At 42.4% G+C, this 18908-nt stretch overlaps 1 protein-coding gene across 2 annotated transcripts in view; it reads right to left on the minus strand.

Annotated features, from left to right (window-relative positions):
- The window catches only part of GLT1D1 (glycosyltransferase 1 domain containing 1), a 223612-nt gene that overhangs the window by 126041 nt on the left and 78663 nt on the right, over positions 1-18908 (minus strand). For both annotated transcript variants that reach the window (XM_075322373.1, XM_075322381.1), the window contains exons 2-3: positions 15007-15155; positions 11042-11147 (exon numbers count right to left, since the gene is read on the minus strand). In XM_075322373.1, the coding sequence (XP_075178488.1) occupies positions 11042-11147; positions 15007-15155 (255 nt within the window). The remainder of the gene's footprint in view (positions 1-11041; positions 11148-15006; positions 15156-18908) is intronic.

Consider the following 18908-nt stretch of genomic DNA (forward strand, 5'->3'; position numbering starts at 1 on the left):
GGCAGCTAGTCCTGTATCTCTTGCTCAAAAGACACAAGGTATTGAAACAGTAGCAAACAGCTTATTAAGAGCCATCACTGGAATCAGGCTCTCAGCTCCAAAACCATGTGGCTTTCAGATAAGATAGCAAAACCTGGCTGACATATTTCCTTTAATATCATTGCTGATGCCATTTCTTAGCATTTATATCCATAGTTATTTGCACTTTACTTTGCAATTCTAGAATGTATCTTTTTGGCTGGTGTATATATCAATATTATTGCCCATCTCACTTGAGATTTACTATGGTGATGAATTGAGTATGTTTTAATGTATGTTAATACAATTATAATGAAAATATCTAATTGGTGGTTTATGGTTTCTCTCTTTGTAATGTTTTGTAGGTGCATAGTGTACTGGAGTACTCCACTTCATTAGTTTTTGTTTGTTACTTATGGGAGGAGTGGTTTTGTTATCTTTGTGTGCTACCGTGTTTTTCCAAAAATAAGACACTCTCTTATATTTTTTTTGCCCCCCAAAAAAGCGCTAGGGCTTATTTTTGGAGGAGGTCTTATTCTTGGAGAAACACGGTTGGGGGTAAGTTTACCCCCCAAAAAAGCAGACCCCCCCCACTTCCCAGGAGACTCATACTCACCAGACCAGGACGTCTGCGTGGTTCCCAGGTCCTCCTGTGATCTCCGGTCGGTGCTGCACGCCGTCCTACCCTGCTGCTAGCTGACACACACAGAAGATCCCAGACACACACAGCAGATCACAGATATACACAGCAGATCACACACAGCAGATCGCAGGCACACACAGCCGATCACAGATACACACAGCCGATCACAGATACACACAGCCGATCACAGATACACACAGCCGATCGCAGATATACACACAGCAGATCGCAGGCACACAGAGCCGATCACAGATGCACACACAGCAGATCGCAGATATACACAGCAGATCACACACAGCAGATCTCAGGCATGCACAGCCATCACAGATACACACAGCCGATCACAGATACACACAGCAGATCACACACAGCAGATCACAGGCACACACAGCCGATCACAGATACACACATCCGATCACAGATACACACACAGCAGATCGCAGATATACACAGCAGATCACACACAGCCATCACAGATACACACATCCGATCGCAGACACACACAGCCGATCACAGATACACACAGCAGATCGCAGGCGCGCACAGCCATCACAGATAGACACATCCGATCGCAGGCACACACAGCCGATCGCAGAAAAACACAGCCGATCGCAGACACACACACACAGCCGATTGCAGACACACACACACATCACATCACATCAAGCACTTACGGCAGCAGAGAATGAGAGCAAGTCACGTGTCCGGCCGCAGGTCCTGTTCGTCGCGCTGCACCGCACTGCCTCTCAGGATTCTCCCGGCGAGAAGAGATCGGTGTCACTGGATGAGGTGAGTGAGGTGTATGCGATCCGATGTGTGTGCGATCCGATGTGTGTGTGTGTGTGTGTGTGTGTGTGATTTGTTGTTTGCGTGTGAGCCGATGTTTGTGTGTGCGATCTGATTATGTGTGCGATCTGACTGTGTGTGCGATCCGACTGTGTGTGCGATCCGACTGTGTGTGCGATCCGACTGTGTGTGCGATCCGACTGTGTGTGCGATCCGACTGTGTGTGCGATCCGATGTTTGTGTGTGCGATCCGATGTTTGTGTGTGAGATCCGGTGTGTGTGTGTGTGTGTGTGTGTGTGTGTGTGAGAGCTGATGTGTGCGGGTGTGTGATCACTGCAGGTCCTGCCGCTCAGTGTCGGGTGAGTGTAATTGCCGGGTGCCGCTGTCAATAATGAAGTGTCCTGCAGTATCTGTATCTTTTTTAGCTGCATGTACACTTCATTATTGATCCGGGACTAGGGCTTATTTTCGGGGGAGGGCTTATATTTAAGCCTTTCTCCGAAAATGCTGAAAATCCCTGCTAGGGCTTATTTTTGGGGGAGGTCTTATTTTTGGAAAAACACGGTATATATCTTGTAGGTAGCTAATGAATCCATTCTACGCCTGTGTGGCGATCATTTAGCATCGGGGCAGGACTTTGTGGGTCGGGTTTTCTTTACCTATTCCTCTCCTGGCTGCTTTCCTCCCATTTAACTTTAGCACCGCGGCCGTTGCGGTTATCCTTATGGCTGGCAATTACGCAGCATGTTCATATTGTAGTCGAGTCCTTCACTAAAATGGCACCGGAGTGAGCGCGTGTGCATACCACAATGTCCAGAACCATCTGAATATCATCTGAAACCAACTGGTGATATTCACAGAAACCGTGTCTTCAATAAAATGGCGCCAGAGTTTGTGGTATGCACAATGAACAATTCAATTATAACGTGAACACAGCAGTACACAGACACCGGTCAAACAGTTCAATCCCAGGTTTGGGCAGAAGGACGCGCTCAGCATTATATAGCGAATAAAGAATATGTACACAGTGTTTTATTTTCATGTGGATTATCTTGCAGTATACTCTTGATTATTTATTTTTTATATATATAATCATATATATATATATAAATAAATAGATAGATAGATAGATAGATAGATAGATCTACACTCACATACACATATACTTAATGCTGATTGCTATATTGCCTTATATATTTAGCACTCATTGTGGGCAGTACTGCCTTGCTTATTATCCCTGTATTTGTCCCTTGGAAGTATATGCGCCTCCACCCGTCCCTTCTGTGGTTGGCACGGCGATGCGTCCTGTTCCTTGCCTCCTTCCTCATGACGAGCCTGATATGGGTAGACTGAGATGACGTCGGACGGTTGCTACAGCGAGATGCATCTTTGTTTCTCACCTCTCTTACCACGACGTGTCTGGCGTGGGGGGGGCAATTCCTCGCCCCTCCCCTCTCTTACTATGATGCGTCTTGTGTGGGTGGGCGCATGTGATGGTGGATACTTGTACAGTGCTATGTTCACGTAAACATAACACTGCGTACACATCGGCTCGACTTCGGAAAGAAGCATGCGTTCAGCATTATATAGTGAAAAGATTATTGGTTATGCTTGATAAGGGTCTAGCTGTTCATAGAAAACAATCAGAGCTCCGCTTTCACTTTACCTCAGCAGTTTTTAATGCTGAAAGCTGCACACTGGGTGTTATAGGCAGCCAGAATGATCTTACAGGGAGGCAATTCTCATAAATGAGACCCAAGTTACTTCTGCAGTGGCTATAGGCAACCAGAACAATCTTACTGGGAGGCAATTTTCATAAATGAGACCCAAGTTACTTCTGCAGTGGCTATAGGCAACCAGAACAATCTTACTGGGAGGCAATTTTCATAAATGAGACCCAAGTTACTTCTGCAGTGGCTATAGGCAACCAGAATGATCTTACTGGGAGGCAATTTTCATAAATGAGACCCAAGTTACTTCTGCAGTGGCTATAGGCAACCAGAATGATCTTACTGGGAGGCAATTTTCATAAATGAGACCCAAGTTACTTCTGCAGTGGCTATAGGCAACCAGAATGATCTTACTGGGAGGCAATTTTCATAAATGAGACCCAAGTTACTTCTGCAGTGGCTATAGGCAACCAGAATGATCTTACTGGGAGGCAATACTCATAAATGAGACCACAGTTACATCTGCAGTGGCCAACTTGTTGGGGGTTTGTGTTTTTTTTTTTTTTAAATAAATAAATGAAAAAAAAAAAGGGGATCTTTTGATCCCGGCTTCGGACAAAATAACTCATTCAAGATTATAGACTGATTGGTGGCAGTCATGATTTTTACATATACGGTAAGAGCAGTGAGGCTCTGGAACTCTCTTCCTGAGGAAGTGGTGATGGCCAACTCACTGAATGAATTTAAGAGAGGAATGGATGCATTTCTTGTTAGCAAAAGTATAGAAGGTTATAAATAGCATAATCTTACAGGTAGATAGAAGAGCGACCTAGATTATTAGAGGAATGGGGGGGGCTGCAATACCAAGACAGGTTATTAAACTTGGGGTTAGTTAGTTAGGAAAAACAAAGGCTTAGGGGGATCTAATCACAATGTATAAATATATGAGGGGACAGTACAGAGACCTTTTCAAAGATCTCTTTACACCTAGGCCTGCGACTGGAACAGGGGGCATCCGCTAAGTCTTGAGGAAAGAAGGTTTAATCATAATCACAGATGAGGATTCTTTACTGTACGAGCAGTGAGACTATGGAACTCTCTGCCGTATGATGTTGTAATGAGGGATTCATTCAAAAATATAATATTACCAGTTATGTATATTAGATTTTATGACAGGGTGTTGATCCAGGGAACTAGTCTGATTGCCGTATGTGGAGTCAGGAAGGAATTTTTTTCCCCATTGGAGCTTATTTGACACATTGGGGTTTTTTTGCCTTCCTCTGGATCAACATGTTAGGCTACAGGTTGAACTAGATAGACTTAGAGTCTCCCTTCAACCTTAAAAACTATGAAACTATGAAACTATATTGTGGATCTCTTAATGGTAGACAGATCATGTGGTCTGGTTTCTGAAACCCCCACCAGTCACTCAAAACCACATCCAGGATGCGCTAATACAGTCAGATATTTTTTATTCTGAAATACTGCTGAGAAAAAAAATGACAAAAATGTATTCACACCTGTGGTGTCAATATGCTTGTTGCACCCCTAGATTAATTTATTGAGGGGGGTACTTTGTAAACGGTGGTGACATATGGGGGGGTTGCTTTTCTAGCATGTCAGGGGCCCTGCCAATGTTACATGGCACCTCCAAACCATTCTAATTAAATCTTAACTCTAATGATGAGTTCTTTCCCTTAATTTTGCAACAAAAGTAGTTTTATATGGGGTACTGGCGTACTCAGGAGAAATTGCACAACAAATTGTATAGTGCATTTTCTCCTATTACCCTTTTTAAAAATTAAAAACTTTTGGGCCAATGGAACATTCTGTTGGGAATCACCCGAGTGTTAAAATAGCTGACTACAATCCAAGATGAATTCCTTGAGAGGTGTAGTATCCAGAATGGGCTCATTTATGGGACGTTTTGGCTGCTTTGGCATGTCAGGGGCTCTTCATAGTGACCTTGGCGTCGACAATCTATTCAAGTCAAAATGCCACTCCAAGATTTAAATAGCGCTTCTTCCCTTCTGAGCCCTGCCGTGCGCCCAAACAATAATTTTTCATTACACATAGGGTATCTGTGTACTCAAGAGAAATTCCACAACAAATGGTATGGTCCATTTTCTAATGTTACTTTTGTGGAAATGAAAAAAAAAAAAATAGGATTAAAGTAACATTTTGTTGTTAAAAAAAAAATATAATTATTTTCTCATTTTCACAGCGAAACGTTATAAAATTCTGTGACATACCTGGGGGTTCAATGTGCTCACAACACATCTAAATACATTTCTTAAATGGTGTAGTTTCCAAAATGGGGTGCCCTGTGGGGTTTTTCCACCATTTAGACACATCAAGGGCTCTGCAAACCCGCTATGGTGTACACTATCTATTCTCACCAATTTTGCGATCAAAAATTCAAATTGTGCGCCTTCCCTCCCGAGATCTGCCGTGCTCCCAAACAGTAGTTTTCCACCACATTTTGTGTATCGGTGTACTCAGGACAAATAGTATTGGGGTCTAAAGCAATATTTGTGGGAAAAGGAACATTTTTCATTTTTTTCCATTTACATTGCTTTAGTACCTGTGAAGCATCTAAAAAGGAAAAGGAAAAGGATTAAACTTCTTGAATGTGGTTTTGAGCAATTTGAAGGGTGCAATTTATAAAATGGTGTCACCCTTTGATATTTTTTGTCACATAGTACACTCAGTGTCACTTAAAAATGTGATGTGATCCCTAAAAAAAAAAAATTAGTTTTGTACATGGTTGGAAAAATGAAAAATTGCTTATAAGATTTTAACCCATTAAGTCTTACAGCATAAAAAAAGTTTTCAAAATGGTACTGTAATTTCCGGTGTATAGGACGACTGGGCGTATAAGACAACCAACTTTTCCAGTTAAAATATAGCGTTTGGGATATATTGTATATACTTGAGTGTAAGCCGACCTGAGTAATGTCCCCATTGTTTAGTGAAATCCCCTGCTGTAATGTCCCCTGCAGTAATGAACCTCATTGTTTAATAATGCCCTCCTGCTGTAATGTTCCCATTGTATAGTAATGTGCCCTGCTGTAATGTCCCATGCAGTAATGAGCCCATTGTTTAATAATGCCCTTCTGCTGTAATGTCCCCATTATATAGTAATGTGCCCTGCTGTAATGTCCCACGCAGTAATGAGCCTATTGTTTAATACTGCCCTCCTGCTCTAATGTCCCCATTGTTTAATAATGCCCTCCTGCTGGTTCCCTTCTGTCCCCTATCATGGAGTTGTTTACACACAATATAAGATATTCTCACCTGTCCTCCATGCCCGCACTGCCACCAGCTGCTTGTTGCAGTCCGCACACAGACCCCCTCCGGGATAGCGTTAACGGAACGGCCGCTGCAGAATGTAGTCATGGCTTTACTACAGTTGAATGCTTTACGGCGCCCCAAAGCATTCAACTGCAGTAAAGCGCGTCCAATACACAGGGTCGCCGCTACCGTCAGTGCTTTACTGCAATTGAATGCTTTGTGGCGTCGTAAAGCATTCAACTGTAGTAAAGAAGCCATGATAACATCCTTAAGCGACCGCTCCGTGCACGGACACTATCACGGAGGAGTCTGTGTGTCTGTGAACTGCAAGAAGCAGCTGGTGGCACCGCGGGCACGGAGGAGAGGTGAGAATATCTTTTATTGTGTGTAAAGTGATGACACCCAGTTTATAAGGCGACCCCCGACTTTTGAGAAGATTTTCAGGCATTAAAAAGTCATCATATACGCCGGAAAATATGGTACTTGTGTAAAGTAGACGTGGCATATATTTATTAAGGCTTTTGTGTGGTATAACTATCAGGTTTAAAGGGTATAAAAATTCTAAAGGTCAAAAATTGTAAAATTTTCATAAACGCAAATTATAACATCGATGAAAACTTACCACTTACACGAAGTACAATGTGTCACAAAAAAAACAATGTCAATCACCGGGATCCGTTGAAGGGTTCCAGAATTATTACTGTATAAAATGACATGGGTCAGAATTGGAAAATTTGGCCTAGCCAGAAAGGTGAAAACTGGGTGGTGGAAAATGAAGGGGTTAAGAAAGCCAAAAGTGTTGAAAACATACCAGTTATTGCCCTTTAATGCCGCATAAAGGAATAAGTGAAAATCTTCTCCATGGATGGGCAGGAGCCATTTTTTTTTGCTCCGTTGTGGAATAATGAGGACATTTTTTGACCCCTTTGATTTCTGGTATTTGGATTGTTCAGATATTTGGTCTTCGGTTTGTAATGATTTTTTGATACGATGATGATGATTTATTTAACAAAACATGGTGCAAATCGCATGTAGGTGTCCATAAATGTAAAGTTAAAATGTGTCCAGTGTCTATTTTCATAAATATATAAGGGTATGAAGAAATGAGTTTATATAGGATTTGTACATGCAGATATCCAAAGTATGAAAATTGTCCAAACCCGGTTCACTGTGAAAGGGTTAAAAGAATTCAGACTTTCGGCAGTATTTAGTAAGGAGCGGGGCGCCCCCTTCACACTTACAGCAGTTTCAGTTCCTTCTTCATCTGCTGCTGCCGCTTCCAGGATCACTTTCATGTTCTATTCAGAACTACCTCTTTATTACAATCTAGACCCATACACAATGGAGGCCAAGATTTATTACTCAATGTTTTCTTCTTTCAAAAGTCTTTGTTTTGGTGTTTTTTTTTACTTAAATGCTAGTAATCATGTTTGCATTTCAGTTTCATTAAAAATGAGCATTGTTTGGCTTTTATGAGCTGTTAGTTACACTGCACATTCAGCTCTGATGTAGACTGTGGTCATACATCAGCTGAGGAGCTCAGAGAAAGACAGATGAGAGTTAGAAATGCTCCCACTGGATCATCCAAATGAGCTCGCTGACAGATACTCAGTTAAGTCTGTCACCGGGTGTTTGTCACTTCATCTCAAAGCAGCATAATATAGCAATGGACACTGACTCCAGAGATGTGTCGCTTACTGGGCTACTTAATGTAGTTTTCATGAAATCACTGTTTTCTCCACTGAAGATTATCATTAGAGGACCAGAAAACCTGTTGCAAGATAGTCCTGCATATTCATGAGTTCTACATAACCTCGCCCTACCACTAACTGGCAGTTTTTTTGCCCATGTACAGAAAGCTACCAATCAGTGATGTGGGCAGGGTTATACAGAGCTCAGCATTAATAGCACTGCTAGTTCTGCAGCAGGTAAAATGATGGATGTGAGTGGGTGGTCATGTGAGTGCATGTATGTAATTTGTATACCTGTGGTTGCGTGCCGACTAGACTCATCCGGCTTGCCACAATGGAAGCAAGATGAGAGAAGACAGAGGAGTCTAGTTGGCATGTGACCACAAGTATGGCAATGAAATACACGGAGTCACTGGACCACTCACTCTCACTGAGGATATCGGGGAATCATAACTGTTCAAACCACACGCTGTATCATAGCAGTCTGTAGACTTTTGTCTCAAACCCGTACTACCCCTTTAAGAGTTGGTATGATGGGTTACAGACGCAATGACAGACTGCAAAGGCTACAATATAATATATATATATATATATATATATATATATATATATTTATTTATTTATTATACAGAAGGTGCCGCAATTGTAGTTTTTGTATTAATAGTTATTGATTATGGAATCAATTATTTATTATACAAAATTAGATTCATTTTGTTTTTTACTCAAACACTGGGGGCTGCCATCTTGGATTTGCGGTGTGTAACGACAGTTACACACCGCAAATACGGCAGCTCTCTGTGCATAAGAGATAATAGTCGGGTTCTGACCGTATCCCCTGCGCTGTGCTTTCTCCCTGCTGTGACCTGGACACGTTCCCTGGCCTGTCCAGATCACAGCTTTGGAGGAGACTGCCGCCATCTTTGTGAAGCCACAGCGTATGCTGTGCGCTCCACTTTCCCCCTGTCACCGCTCTGTGCTCAGCACAAATCAAGCAGTGACAGGAGGAGTTGATGAGACACTGGGCTGACAGGAGTAGCTTCCGGGAGCAGAGGTCCGGGAATTAGGTGAGTACTTGCTGTGAAGCATCTGACATTAGCTGCGATCACCGGCAGCTGCAAAGATATCAAGCTCACAGGAAGAGGTGCAGGGAGCGGAGGTCAGGGAATGAGGCGAGTACATGCTGTGGGGCGGTGATCGCAGCTGACATAAGTTGCAATCACCGGCAGCTCCTCCTTTCACTGTACTCAGTGCAGTTACAGGAGTAGCTGCTGAGACACAAAGTGGAGTTGGAGTGAGTATCGGTTGCAGGGAGTGGTGATCGCAGCCTAATATCTATAGTACAATGCCAGGCTGCAGATTACCACTCGCCACTGTGTTCAAAGAAAAGCAGAGAAATCACGCTGCTGTGCTCTGAACACACTGACACAGCTCTGCTTTATTAGTACACACTGATATAGCAGAGATGTGTACTGCATGCAGCACTATGGGTCACTATATTATGGGGCACAGTATATGGCAGCACAGTATTATGGGGCACAGTATACAGTGGAGCACCATGCCAGCCATCCTTGGTGATGCTTTCCACAGTTCAGGATCACTTTGCAGTCACCAACAAAATGGCTCCGCACTGTGATCCTAAACTTCATCCTCACTTAAACTTTTGGAAACACCCAGAAGGGGAGGGGGAGGGAATGATATCAGACATATTAGAGTAGAGTTCACCCTCTTTTACTGCAGTTGTATTCCTGACAAGTTGTACACTCTCAGCAGCTGCTCTCCCTATGTTTAAGAGTGGAAAATATCAAACTTTTAAAATTATGGTTTATATTTTGCTCAATTAAAAACAAATGAAAATATTTAAACAACACATTAAAGAGAACCTGTCAGATGCAATATGCACCCGGATCACAAGCAGTTCTGGGTGTATATTGCTAAACTCTGCCTATCTGTCCCTGTATACACTAGCAAAGATAAAGGGATCTTTAGAAAATGTATTTCTAAAGATCTTATATCGTATGCTAATGAGCAAGGGAACTAGTCCTCTGGGTGTTAGTCGCCCCTCATTAGCATGTTAGTACACCCCTGTGGGTATGCTATCATACTAATGAATGTGCAGCATCACAGGATGATCTCCCCTCTCCGCTGCCATTGCTGGATTCCGACTCAGTGCACATGACCCCGGAGATTGGGTCATGTGCACTACTTCAGTTTGAAGCTAGGACACGTATACCCAGCTTCATAGTGCGCATGACCTAAACTCTGGGGTCATGCACACTGAGCCGAAATCCAGCGTCGGGCAGCGATGGCGACGGGGAGGTGAGTGTTACGCTGCGTATTCATTAGCATGATTGCATGCCCACAGGGATGTACTAACATGCTAATGAGGGGCGACTGGCCAAGGAATTAAAGCCTAGGGGGCTAGTGACCTCGCTCATTAGCATACGATAAAAGATCTTTACAAACACTTTTTCTAAAGATCTCTTTATCTATGCTAGTGTATACAGGGACAGTTAGGCAGGGATTAGGAATATGCACCCAGAACTGCTCGTGGTTCAGGGTGCAAATTGCACCTGACAGGTTCACTTTAAAACATTAATACCTTACATTTTTTCAGTTATTGAAAATTATTTTTTTTTTATGGCACCTTCCCTTTAATTTTTCCTTTTCGGCCACAGTGGCGGCTCATGTCTGATGACTTTTGCACTTGTGATAATTAATAAAAAAATATATATATATATGATTGGTGTCCTGGAATAGCAAAAGAAGAAGTGCATTGATCTAAAGTGTAGGAATGTCTGACAGTGAAGAGGAAGCGCCGTCACACTCAGACCAATTTCATGTGTCGGGAATTAACCCTTAACAATGCGTCATACAATTCTGGGAAACATTCAGAATGTGCAGAAATAAGAGTGCGGAACCGGAAACCCTGTCCCCATACCTGGCCTCCTCAAGCACAGCTCCCATCACCCGGCATTTCTCTTCATTCTTCACATCTTCGTTTACGTCCGTCCCACCAAAGATAACCCCAAAGGGTATTGTGTTAGCTGAAATTAACAAATATGGTAAGGATTAACGCAAATATAAAATGACACGAAAAGTCATCATAACAGCAAGCATTCACATAAATTACTAAGGAACACTTCTAGCCAGACTACTGCATTAGCCCATTATACTCCCCATCTTCTGAGAGTTTCCTGTCCGCACCCTGGTCATTTCCGAATGATCAGCATTGGAGAGGCCTTCATTACAAGGGGTTTTTTGGGGGTTTTTTTGTTTATATTTTTTTTTACGTAAGCGCATGGAATTGTGGTTAAAATTATTTTTGCAACTGTATTTCATTAAAGAATGTTGTGAGTTTGTGTTCTGCTGTCTGTTGCTGGCTACAGAATGAGTTAACTGAGAATCCATCAGCCAGCCCGCTATGACGGTCAGACAGGAAGTTTATAATGCTTGTATATGGCTTTTCTGAGTTACTAACAGCTGATTTAGAACTACAGACCACAATATGAAGGGAAACAGCCAGCCTGTAAAAGCAAAGCGGTGCAGACAGAAACACCAATTCCACAAAATATTTGTAGCCCCAAATACATACATGTATATATATATATATATATATATATATACATACATACACACATATATACATACATACACTCAGTGTAGACCAAACGTTTGGACACACCTGCTCATTCAAAGAGTTTTCTTTCTTTTCATGACTCTGAAAATTGTAGAATCACATTGAAGGCATCAAATCTATGAATTAACACATGTGGAATAAAATACTTAACAAAAAAAGTGTGAAACAACTGAAAATATGTCTTATATTTTAGGTTCTTCAAAGTAGCCACCTTTTGCTTTGATTACTGCTTTGCACACTCTTGGCATTCTCTTGATCAGCTTCAAGAGGTAGTCACCGAAAATGGTCTTCCAACAGTCTTGAAGGAGTTCCCAGAGATGCTTAGCACTTGTTGGCCCTTTTGCCTTCACTCTGCGGTCCAGCTCAACCCAAACCATCTTGATTGGGTTCAGGTCTGGTGACTGTGGAGGCAAGGTCATCTGGCGTAGCACTCCACCACTCTCCTTCTTAGTCAAATAGCCCTTACACTGCCTGGAGGTGTGTTTGGGGTCATTGTCCTGTTGAAAAATAAATGATGGTCCAACTAAACGCAAACCAGATGGAATAGCATGCCACTGTAAGATGCTGTGGTAGCCATGCTGGTTCTGTATGCCTTCAATTTTGAATAAATCCCCAACAGTGTCACCAGCAAAGCACCCCCACACAGTCACACCACCTCCTCCATGCTTCACGGTGGAAACCAGGCATGTAGAGAGTCAATCCGTTCACCTTTTCTGTGTCGCACAAAGACACGGTGGTTGGATCCAAAGATCTCAAATTTGGGCTCATCAGACCAAAGCACAGATTTCCACTGGTCTAATGTCCATTCCTTGTGTTCTTTAACCCAAACAAGTCTCTTCTGCTTGTTGCCTGTCCTTGGCAGTGGTTTCCTAGCAGCTATTTTACCATGAAGGCCTGCTGCACAAAGTCTCCTCTTAACAGTTGCTCTAGAGAGAGGTGTCTGCTGCTAGAACTCTGTGTGGCATTGACCTGGTCTCTAATCTGAGCTGCTTTTAACCTGCGATTTCTGAGGCTGGTGACTCGGATAAACTTATCCTCCGCAGCAGAGGTGACTCTTGGTCTTCCTTTCGTGGGGTGGTCCTCATGTGAGCCAGTTTCTTTCTAGCGTCTGATGGTTTTTGCCACTGCACTTGGGGACACTTTCAAAGTTTTCCCAATTTTTCAGACTGACTGACCTTCATTTCTTAAATTAATGATGGCCACTCGTTTTTCTTTACTTCGCTGCTTTTTTTCTTGCCATAATACAAATTATAAGTCTATTCAGTAGGATTATCAGCTGTGTATCCACCAGACTTCTGCACAACACAACTGATGGTCCCAACCCCATTTATAAGGCAAGAAATCCCACTTATTAAACCTGACAGGGCACACCTGTGAAGTGAAAACCATTTTCGGTGACTACCTCTTGAAGCTAATCAAGAAAATGCCAAGAGTGTGCAAAGCAGTAATCAAAGCAAAAGGTGGCTACTTTGAAGAACCTAGAATATAACACATATTTTCAGTTGTTTCACACTTTTTCTGTTAAGTATTTCATTCCACATGTGTTAATTCATAGTTTTGATGCCTTCAATATGAATCTACAATTTTCAGAGTCATGAAAATAAAGAAAACTCTCTGAATGAGAAGGTGTGTCCAAACCGTTGGTCTGTACTGTACATTATATACACATATATACATAGCCACAAAACATGGACAGCCCCTTTATCACGGCAATAAAAGTGTGTGAGCCTCAATATTTTCTAGTGCAGTGTTAGTGTAGGAACTAGAGTAATGTGGCCAAACGTATCAACTAGAGTCAGGAGGATTTATTCCAGTGGAATTGAATTCTACAAAAATCTGTATTTACGAGACTGTAGATTTTTTGTAATACTCTCTGTGCAAATTGGCCACCATTTTGTTGAACTGTAGAGGGGCGGAAAAAGGTTAATCAATTATTACTCACCTCTGCTGATCAGTCTCCCCCGTAGGTCCTTGCTGCCTTTTCTTATGGCCACCGCACACTAAAGCCCCGGGGCTCCTCCTGCTAAATCAGGGTTCCAGGATGTGTGCCATGTCCTTATGTTATACACTCTAAGCCAGGACATCCGCCTGCACCTAGGCCTGGACGCACTAACCGGTAGCCGTCTTCACCAGTTTTCAGCCCTGTTACAGCACCACAGTAGCTGTGAACGGCCAAAGCTCACAATGGCTACTGTATGAAACGGAGGACGATTTCTAAAATCTTTGCAATGCAAGTCTATGAGGATTCAGGATAAGACTCCTTGTTTTTAGTCCTATAGACTTGTATTGAGAACTGAATTCTGGAACACAGTGATATTTCAGGTAACAAAAGCTGTTACGTGGTGCTGGAAAATGGAGTGGGGCTGAAAACAAGTGAAAAAACCCAAAGGGCGAAGAAGCTTACCTAACGAGTTTGGGTTTCAAAATCTGCCTGTCCCACAACAAACAGTGGGGAGAGGCTCCTACTGCAGCCAGTTATATTACAGTAAAACATCACATAGCAAGAAGGAAAAGCATAAAAAAAATATATATTTTCTTTCTACATTTTGTAGCCAATTGAGACAACAGAAAGGAAAAAATGAGTATATTGAGGAACTATGTTTTATCTATTTTTAAGGCCTCGTGTTTCTTTCCAATTTAAATTTGTTTAATTGGAAAAATTTCTTTATTCTAAAAATTAATTTTAAGTGACGTTTAATATTAGAGTGCACATAACGCATATATCTAGCAGTGAGAAATATTGGCCATTTTCCGGCTCAGTCATCTGTTGGCCTGAAAACCTCAGTCTATTAGACAGCAGAACCACTAAACCTTAATATTTCCCCACATGAACTAAGAGAGAGGGGTCATAAAGTAGACTTACGACTACATATACATACCTGGTTTTTGCTTTTCTTTTTCAAACCTAGTAAAATAAACATAAAGAGGTTGTCCAGTGAAAACAAGTTAGCACCACTCTAAAGGATAGATCATAGCTTATTGACCAGTGGTGGTACGACCATTGGGACTTACAGGGATCTGCAGAACAGAAGGCAGTGGCGGGTGAGTATGTGCACTGCTACTTCACAATAACAAGCATAAAAGTGCCCAGTCAGGGATGAAAAGTCCCCTACTGTCAATATGCAGATCCCTCCAGTCGGACCCCACAATCAACATATGACCTTTTCTGTGGATAGGTGATCCTTCTTTTCACTAGAGAACCCCTTCAATCTCAAATCTTAAAAGATCTCTAAAGAAAACGCCTTTTAAAACTACAAACTTGTTACCAAGAAAAAATCTTCCGGCTTTGTACATGTGGATAGCCAGTCCGGCACTAAACCTCCTGTGGGAAATCAGCTTTGCTACCTCCAATGGGCTCTGAAGTCCAGCTGCATCTCGGAGCGCACACTCATGGCCAGCTGCTTCAAGGTGACTCCTATATTAGGAAACAAAAAGGGAAGTCAGAAGGCAAGGAAAAACTAGTGAACTAGAGGTTTACACAGAAACAAAAAGTACGCCTTAGCCAGGTATTACCAGCATGCATAGACATGGGCCCCAATGCAATACACAGGACACAACTAGCGTACATCACCTGTAGTGCAGGTCGTATTGGACAGAGGGACTCATTGGGTCCAAAGCCTGAACGTGACCCCAACACTGCACCTCTACTTTTCTTTTTAATGCAGGGGTTTAAGAAGGTTACTAGATTATTATATTTTTACATTATTTAACAGCTTTTAGATAGCAGAATAAAATGCAGAGTTTTGGACTCTTCCTTCTTGCAAATGATCCCTAAAAGGCTTTTCCCAAGAACATATCACCCATCCAAAAGCATAAATATAATGTATGATCATTGTGGGTCTAACTAATGGGAACCCCACCAATCACAAGTGCAAGGGTCATAAAGTCCAGTGTATGACTAATGAGGAAGTTCGACCACCCGTCCATCACTGTTTATAGCGGTGGTGCTCGCACATGCTTATTACGTAGATACTCCTATAAACTAAGGGGGTTAAGCTGCTGAAAGGCCCAGACAATTCCCAATTTCTCCTACAGCTAAAAGAACCACTGGACCCAAACAATGGGCTGTTGAAGAAATTCATTAGTTGTGTCTTCCAGACAAGCACCATAGTTGATAGGAGCTCAGTGGGAATGGTGAATCACGAAAGGCCCTTATAGACCTCATCCTAAAGTTGCTTGAACCTGCCAATATGTAAGTGGGGGTCTCCTGATTTGCCCCAAAAGATAATATTGGTGAAATGAAGTATCAGGCCTGCTGAATTTCAATAACCTATCCTTTTGTTTGGCACTGATATAAGCCGCTGATAGAAGAGTCTGGCAGTGACTCTCTCAGATACCAAAGGAAGGAAAGTTTGAGAATCAAGAGAGATAGCCGCTCATCAAATAACCCTTCAGACGACAACTATCGGGTATGGGTGCCTTAACCACTAAAGACTTTTTTTTTTTTTTTTTCACTGGATTTGGGCAGAGAACGTCACTCATGAGCGTTTGTTGACCATCTCATCAGTAGTAGGCAGTAGGCAGGAGAGGGACATCGATGCATGAAAGCAAGGCAAGCAGCAATTACACACTCACCAATGCCTTCATTTTTAGCTCAATGAATATGGGAATATATGGTACACATGCATTACTGCTAGGAAAAACATGTAAAAGGTATGCTAAGTACCTCAATTTCTGCATATTTTTCATAGCAGTAATGCATGTCTCAGTGGCGTAACTAAAGTTTGATGGGCCCCAGTGCAAAGTTTGGACCTGGGCCCTCCCCTCCACGTACACAGACGCTTGGGGTACGGGATAATGACACTGACACTCAGGGTACAGTATAATGATGCTGACACTTGGCTCTTACCATCAGCTCTGAAATCCCTCTATCAGCACCCAGCTTTCCTATGTTCTGATATCCATATTGTCCTCAGCATCCAGTTTCCCCATGCTCTGCTATACATCTTTCCCTCAGCACCCAGCTTTCCCATATCAGAGCATGGGAAAGCTGGGTGCTGAGAGATGTATTGCAGAGCATGGGAAAGCTGGGTGCTGAGAGATGTATTGCAGAGCATGGGAAAGCTGGGTGCTGAGAGATGTATTGCAGAGCATGGGAAAGCTGGGTGCTGAGAGATGTATTGCAGAGCATGGGAAAGCTTGTCTGCAGAGGGAAAGAGCCTTTTTCCCTCAGCACAAAACATTCCCATCCCGTGCTTGTATTTTTGTCCCCCCTCATATATAGTTCTCCAAATACTATAATGGCCTCCACATAGCCTTCCATATAGTATAGCGGGTCCCACATAACCCTTCATATATTAGAATGTTCTTCCATAGTCCTCCATGTATAATGCATTTCCCATAGTTCTTTATGTATTACAATTCACCCCATAGTACTCCATATATTATACTGCACCACATAGTCCTCCATGTTTTATAATGCATGCCCGTAGTCCATGTATAAGATAGCCTCCATAGTACTCCATATAATATAATGTAGCCCCCGTAGTCCTATATGTATTATAATGCAGCCCCATAAACCATATTGTATTATGCAGCCCCATACACCTCTATGCATAATGCACCCCTATTTTCCATGTATAAGGTGTCCTATTCAAAGTCATAGACTTTGCTGGGGAGGCAAAGTCATGCAGTTTTGATCCCAACGCACCCGAAAAGCGCAAAAACGCCGCAAAAAAAACGCTGCGTGCACATAGCCTTAAAGTGGACATGGTCTATAAGGTAAAGCTGAGTTCTAGATTTGCATTTTTTTAAAGGCTTAAATGTCAATGTTCAGAAACAACCACCAAGATCAGCTGTTGGGACACCACCACACAGGTAATGGTCGGTAAATCCTGCAGAGATCTAGGGTTTGTTTGGTGCATAAAAACCTAAACCCTTGTTTGTTTGGTTTTTTTTGGGGGGGGGGGGGAGGGGGGGGATTTCAGAAAAACAGAATCGGAAAGGAATAGAACGCAGGTATATGAAGACTAACAGTTTTCCATAATGCTTAAAGCACCAGCGCTGGAGTGGTACTTTAAACTTAAGTCCCTTGTCCCTTTTCATCTAAGTCCCCTGCCCTTTCTTATATACTTACAATGGGTACGGAAAGTATTCAGACCCCTTTAGATTTGTCACTCTTTGTTTCATTGCAGCCATTTGGTAAATTCAAAAAAGTTTATTTTTTTTTTCTCATTAATGTACACTCTTCTCCCCATATTGTCAGAAAAAAACAGAAATGTAGAAATGTTTGCAAATTTATTAAACAAGAAAAATTGAAATATCACATGGTCATTAATATTCAGACCCTTTGCTCAGTATTGACTAGAAGCCCCTTTTAAGCTAGTACAGCCATGAGTCTTCTTGGGAATGATGCAAAAAAGTTTATCACTCCTGGATTTGGGGATCCTCTGCCATTCTTCCTGCAGATCCTCTCCAGTTCCGTCAGGTTGGATGGTGAATGTTGGTGGACGCCATTTTTAGGTCTCTCCGGAGATGCTCAATTGGGTTTAGGTCAGGGCTCTGGCTGGGCCAGTCAGGAATGGTCACAGAGTTGTTCTGAAGCCACTCCTTTGTTATTTTAGCTGTGTGCTTAGGATTATTGTCTTGTTGGAAGGTGAACCTTCGGCCAAGTCTGAGGTCCAGAGCACTCTGGAAGAGGTTTTCTTCCAGGATCTCTCTGTATTTGGCCGCATTCATCTTTCCTTCAATTGAAACCAGTCGTCCTGTTCCTAAAGCTGCAAAACATCACCATAGCATGATGCTGCCACCACCATGTTTCACTGTTGGGATTGTATTGAGCAGGTGATGATCAGTGCCTGGTTTTCTCCACACAACACAATTATCACTAAAAAGTTCTATCTTCGTCTCATCAGACCAGAGAATCTTATTTCTCATAGTCTGGGAGTCCTTCATGTGTGTTTTTTTTGCAAAACGGCCAGATCCCAAACTTCTTCCATTTAAGGATTATGGAGGCCACTGTGCTTTTAGGAACCTTGAGTAGTGCAGAAATTCTTTTGTAACCTTGGCCAGATCTGTGCCTTGCCACAATTCTGTCTCTGAGCTCCTTGGGCAGTTCCTTTGACCTCATGATTCTCATTTGGTCTAACATGCACTATGAGCTGTGAGGTCTTATATAAACAGGTGTGCGTCTTTCCAAAACAAGTCCTATCAGTTTAATTAAAAACAG

Source organism: Anomaloglossus baeobatrachus, chromosome 1 (assembly GCF_048569485.1).
Source record: "Anomaloglossus baeobatrachus isolate aAnoBae1 chromosome 1, aAnoBae1.hap1, whole genome shotgun sequence".
NCBI lineage: Eukaryota > Metazoa > Chordata > Amphibia > Anura > Aromobatidae > Anomaloglossus > Anomaloglossus baeobatrachus.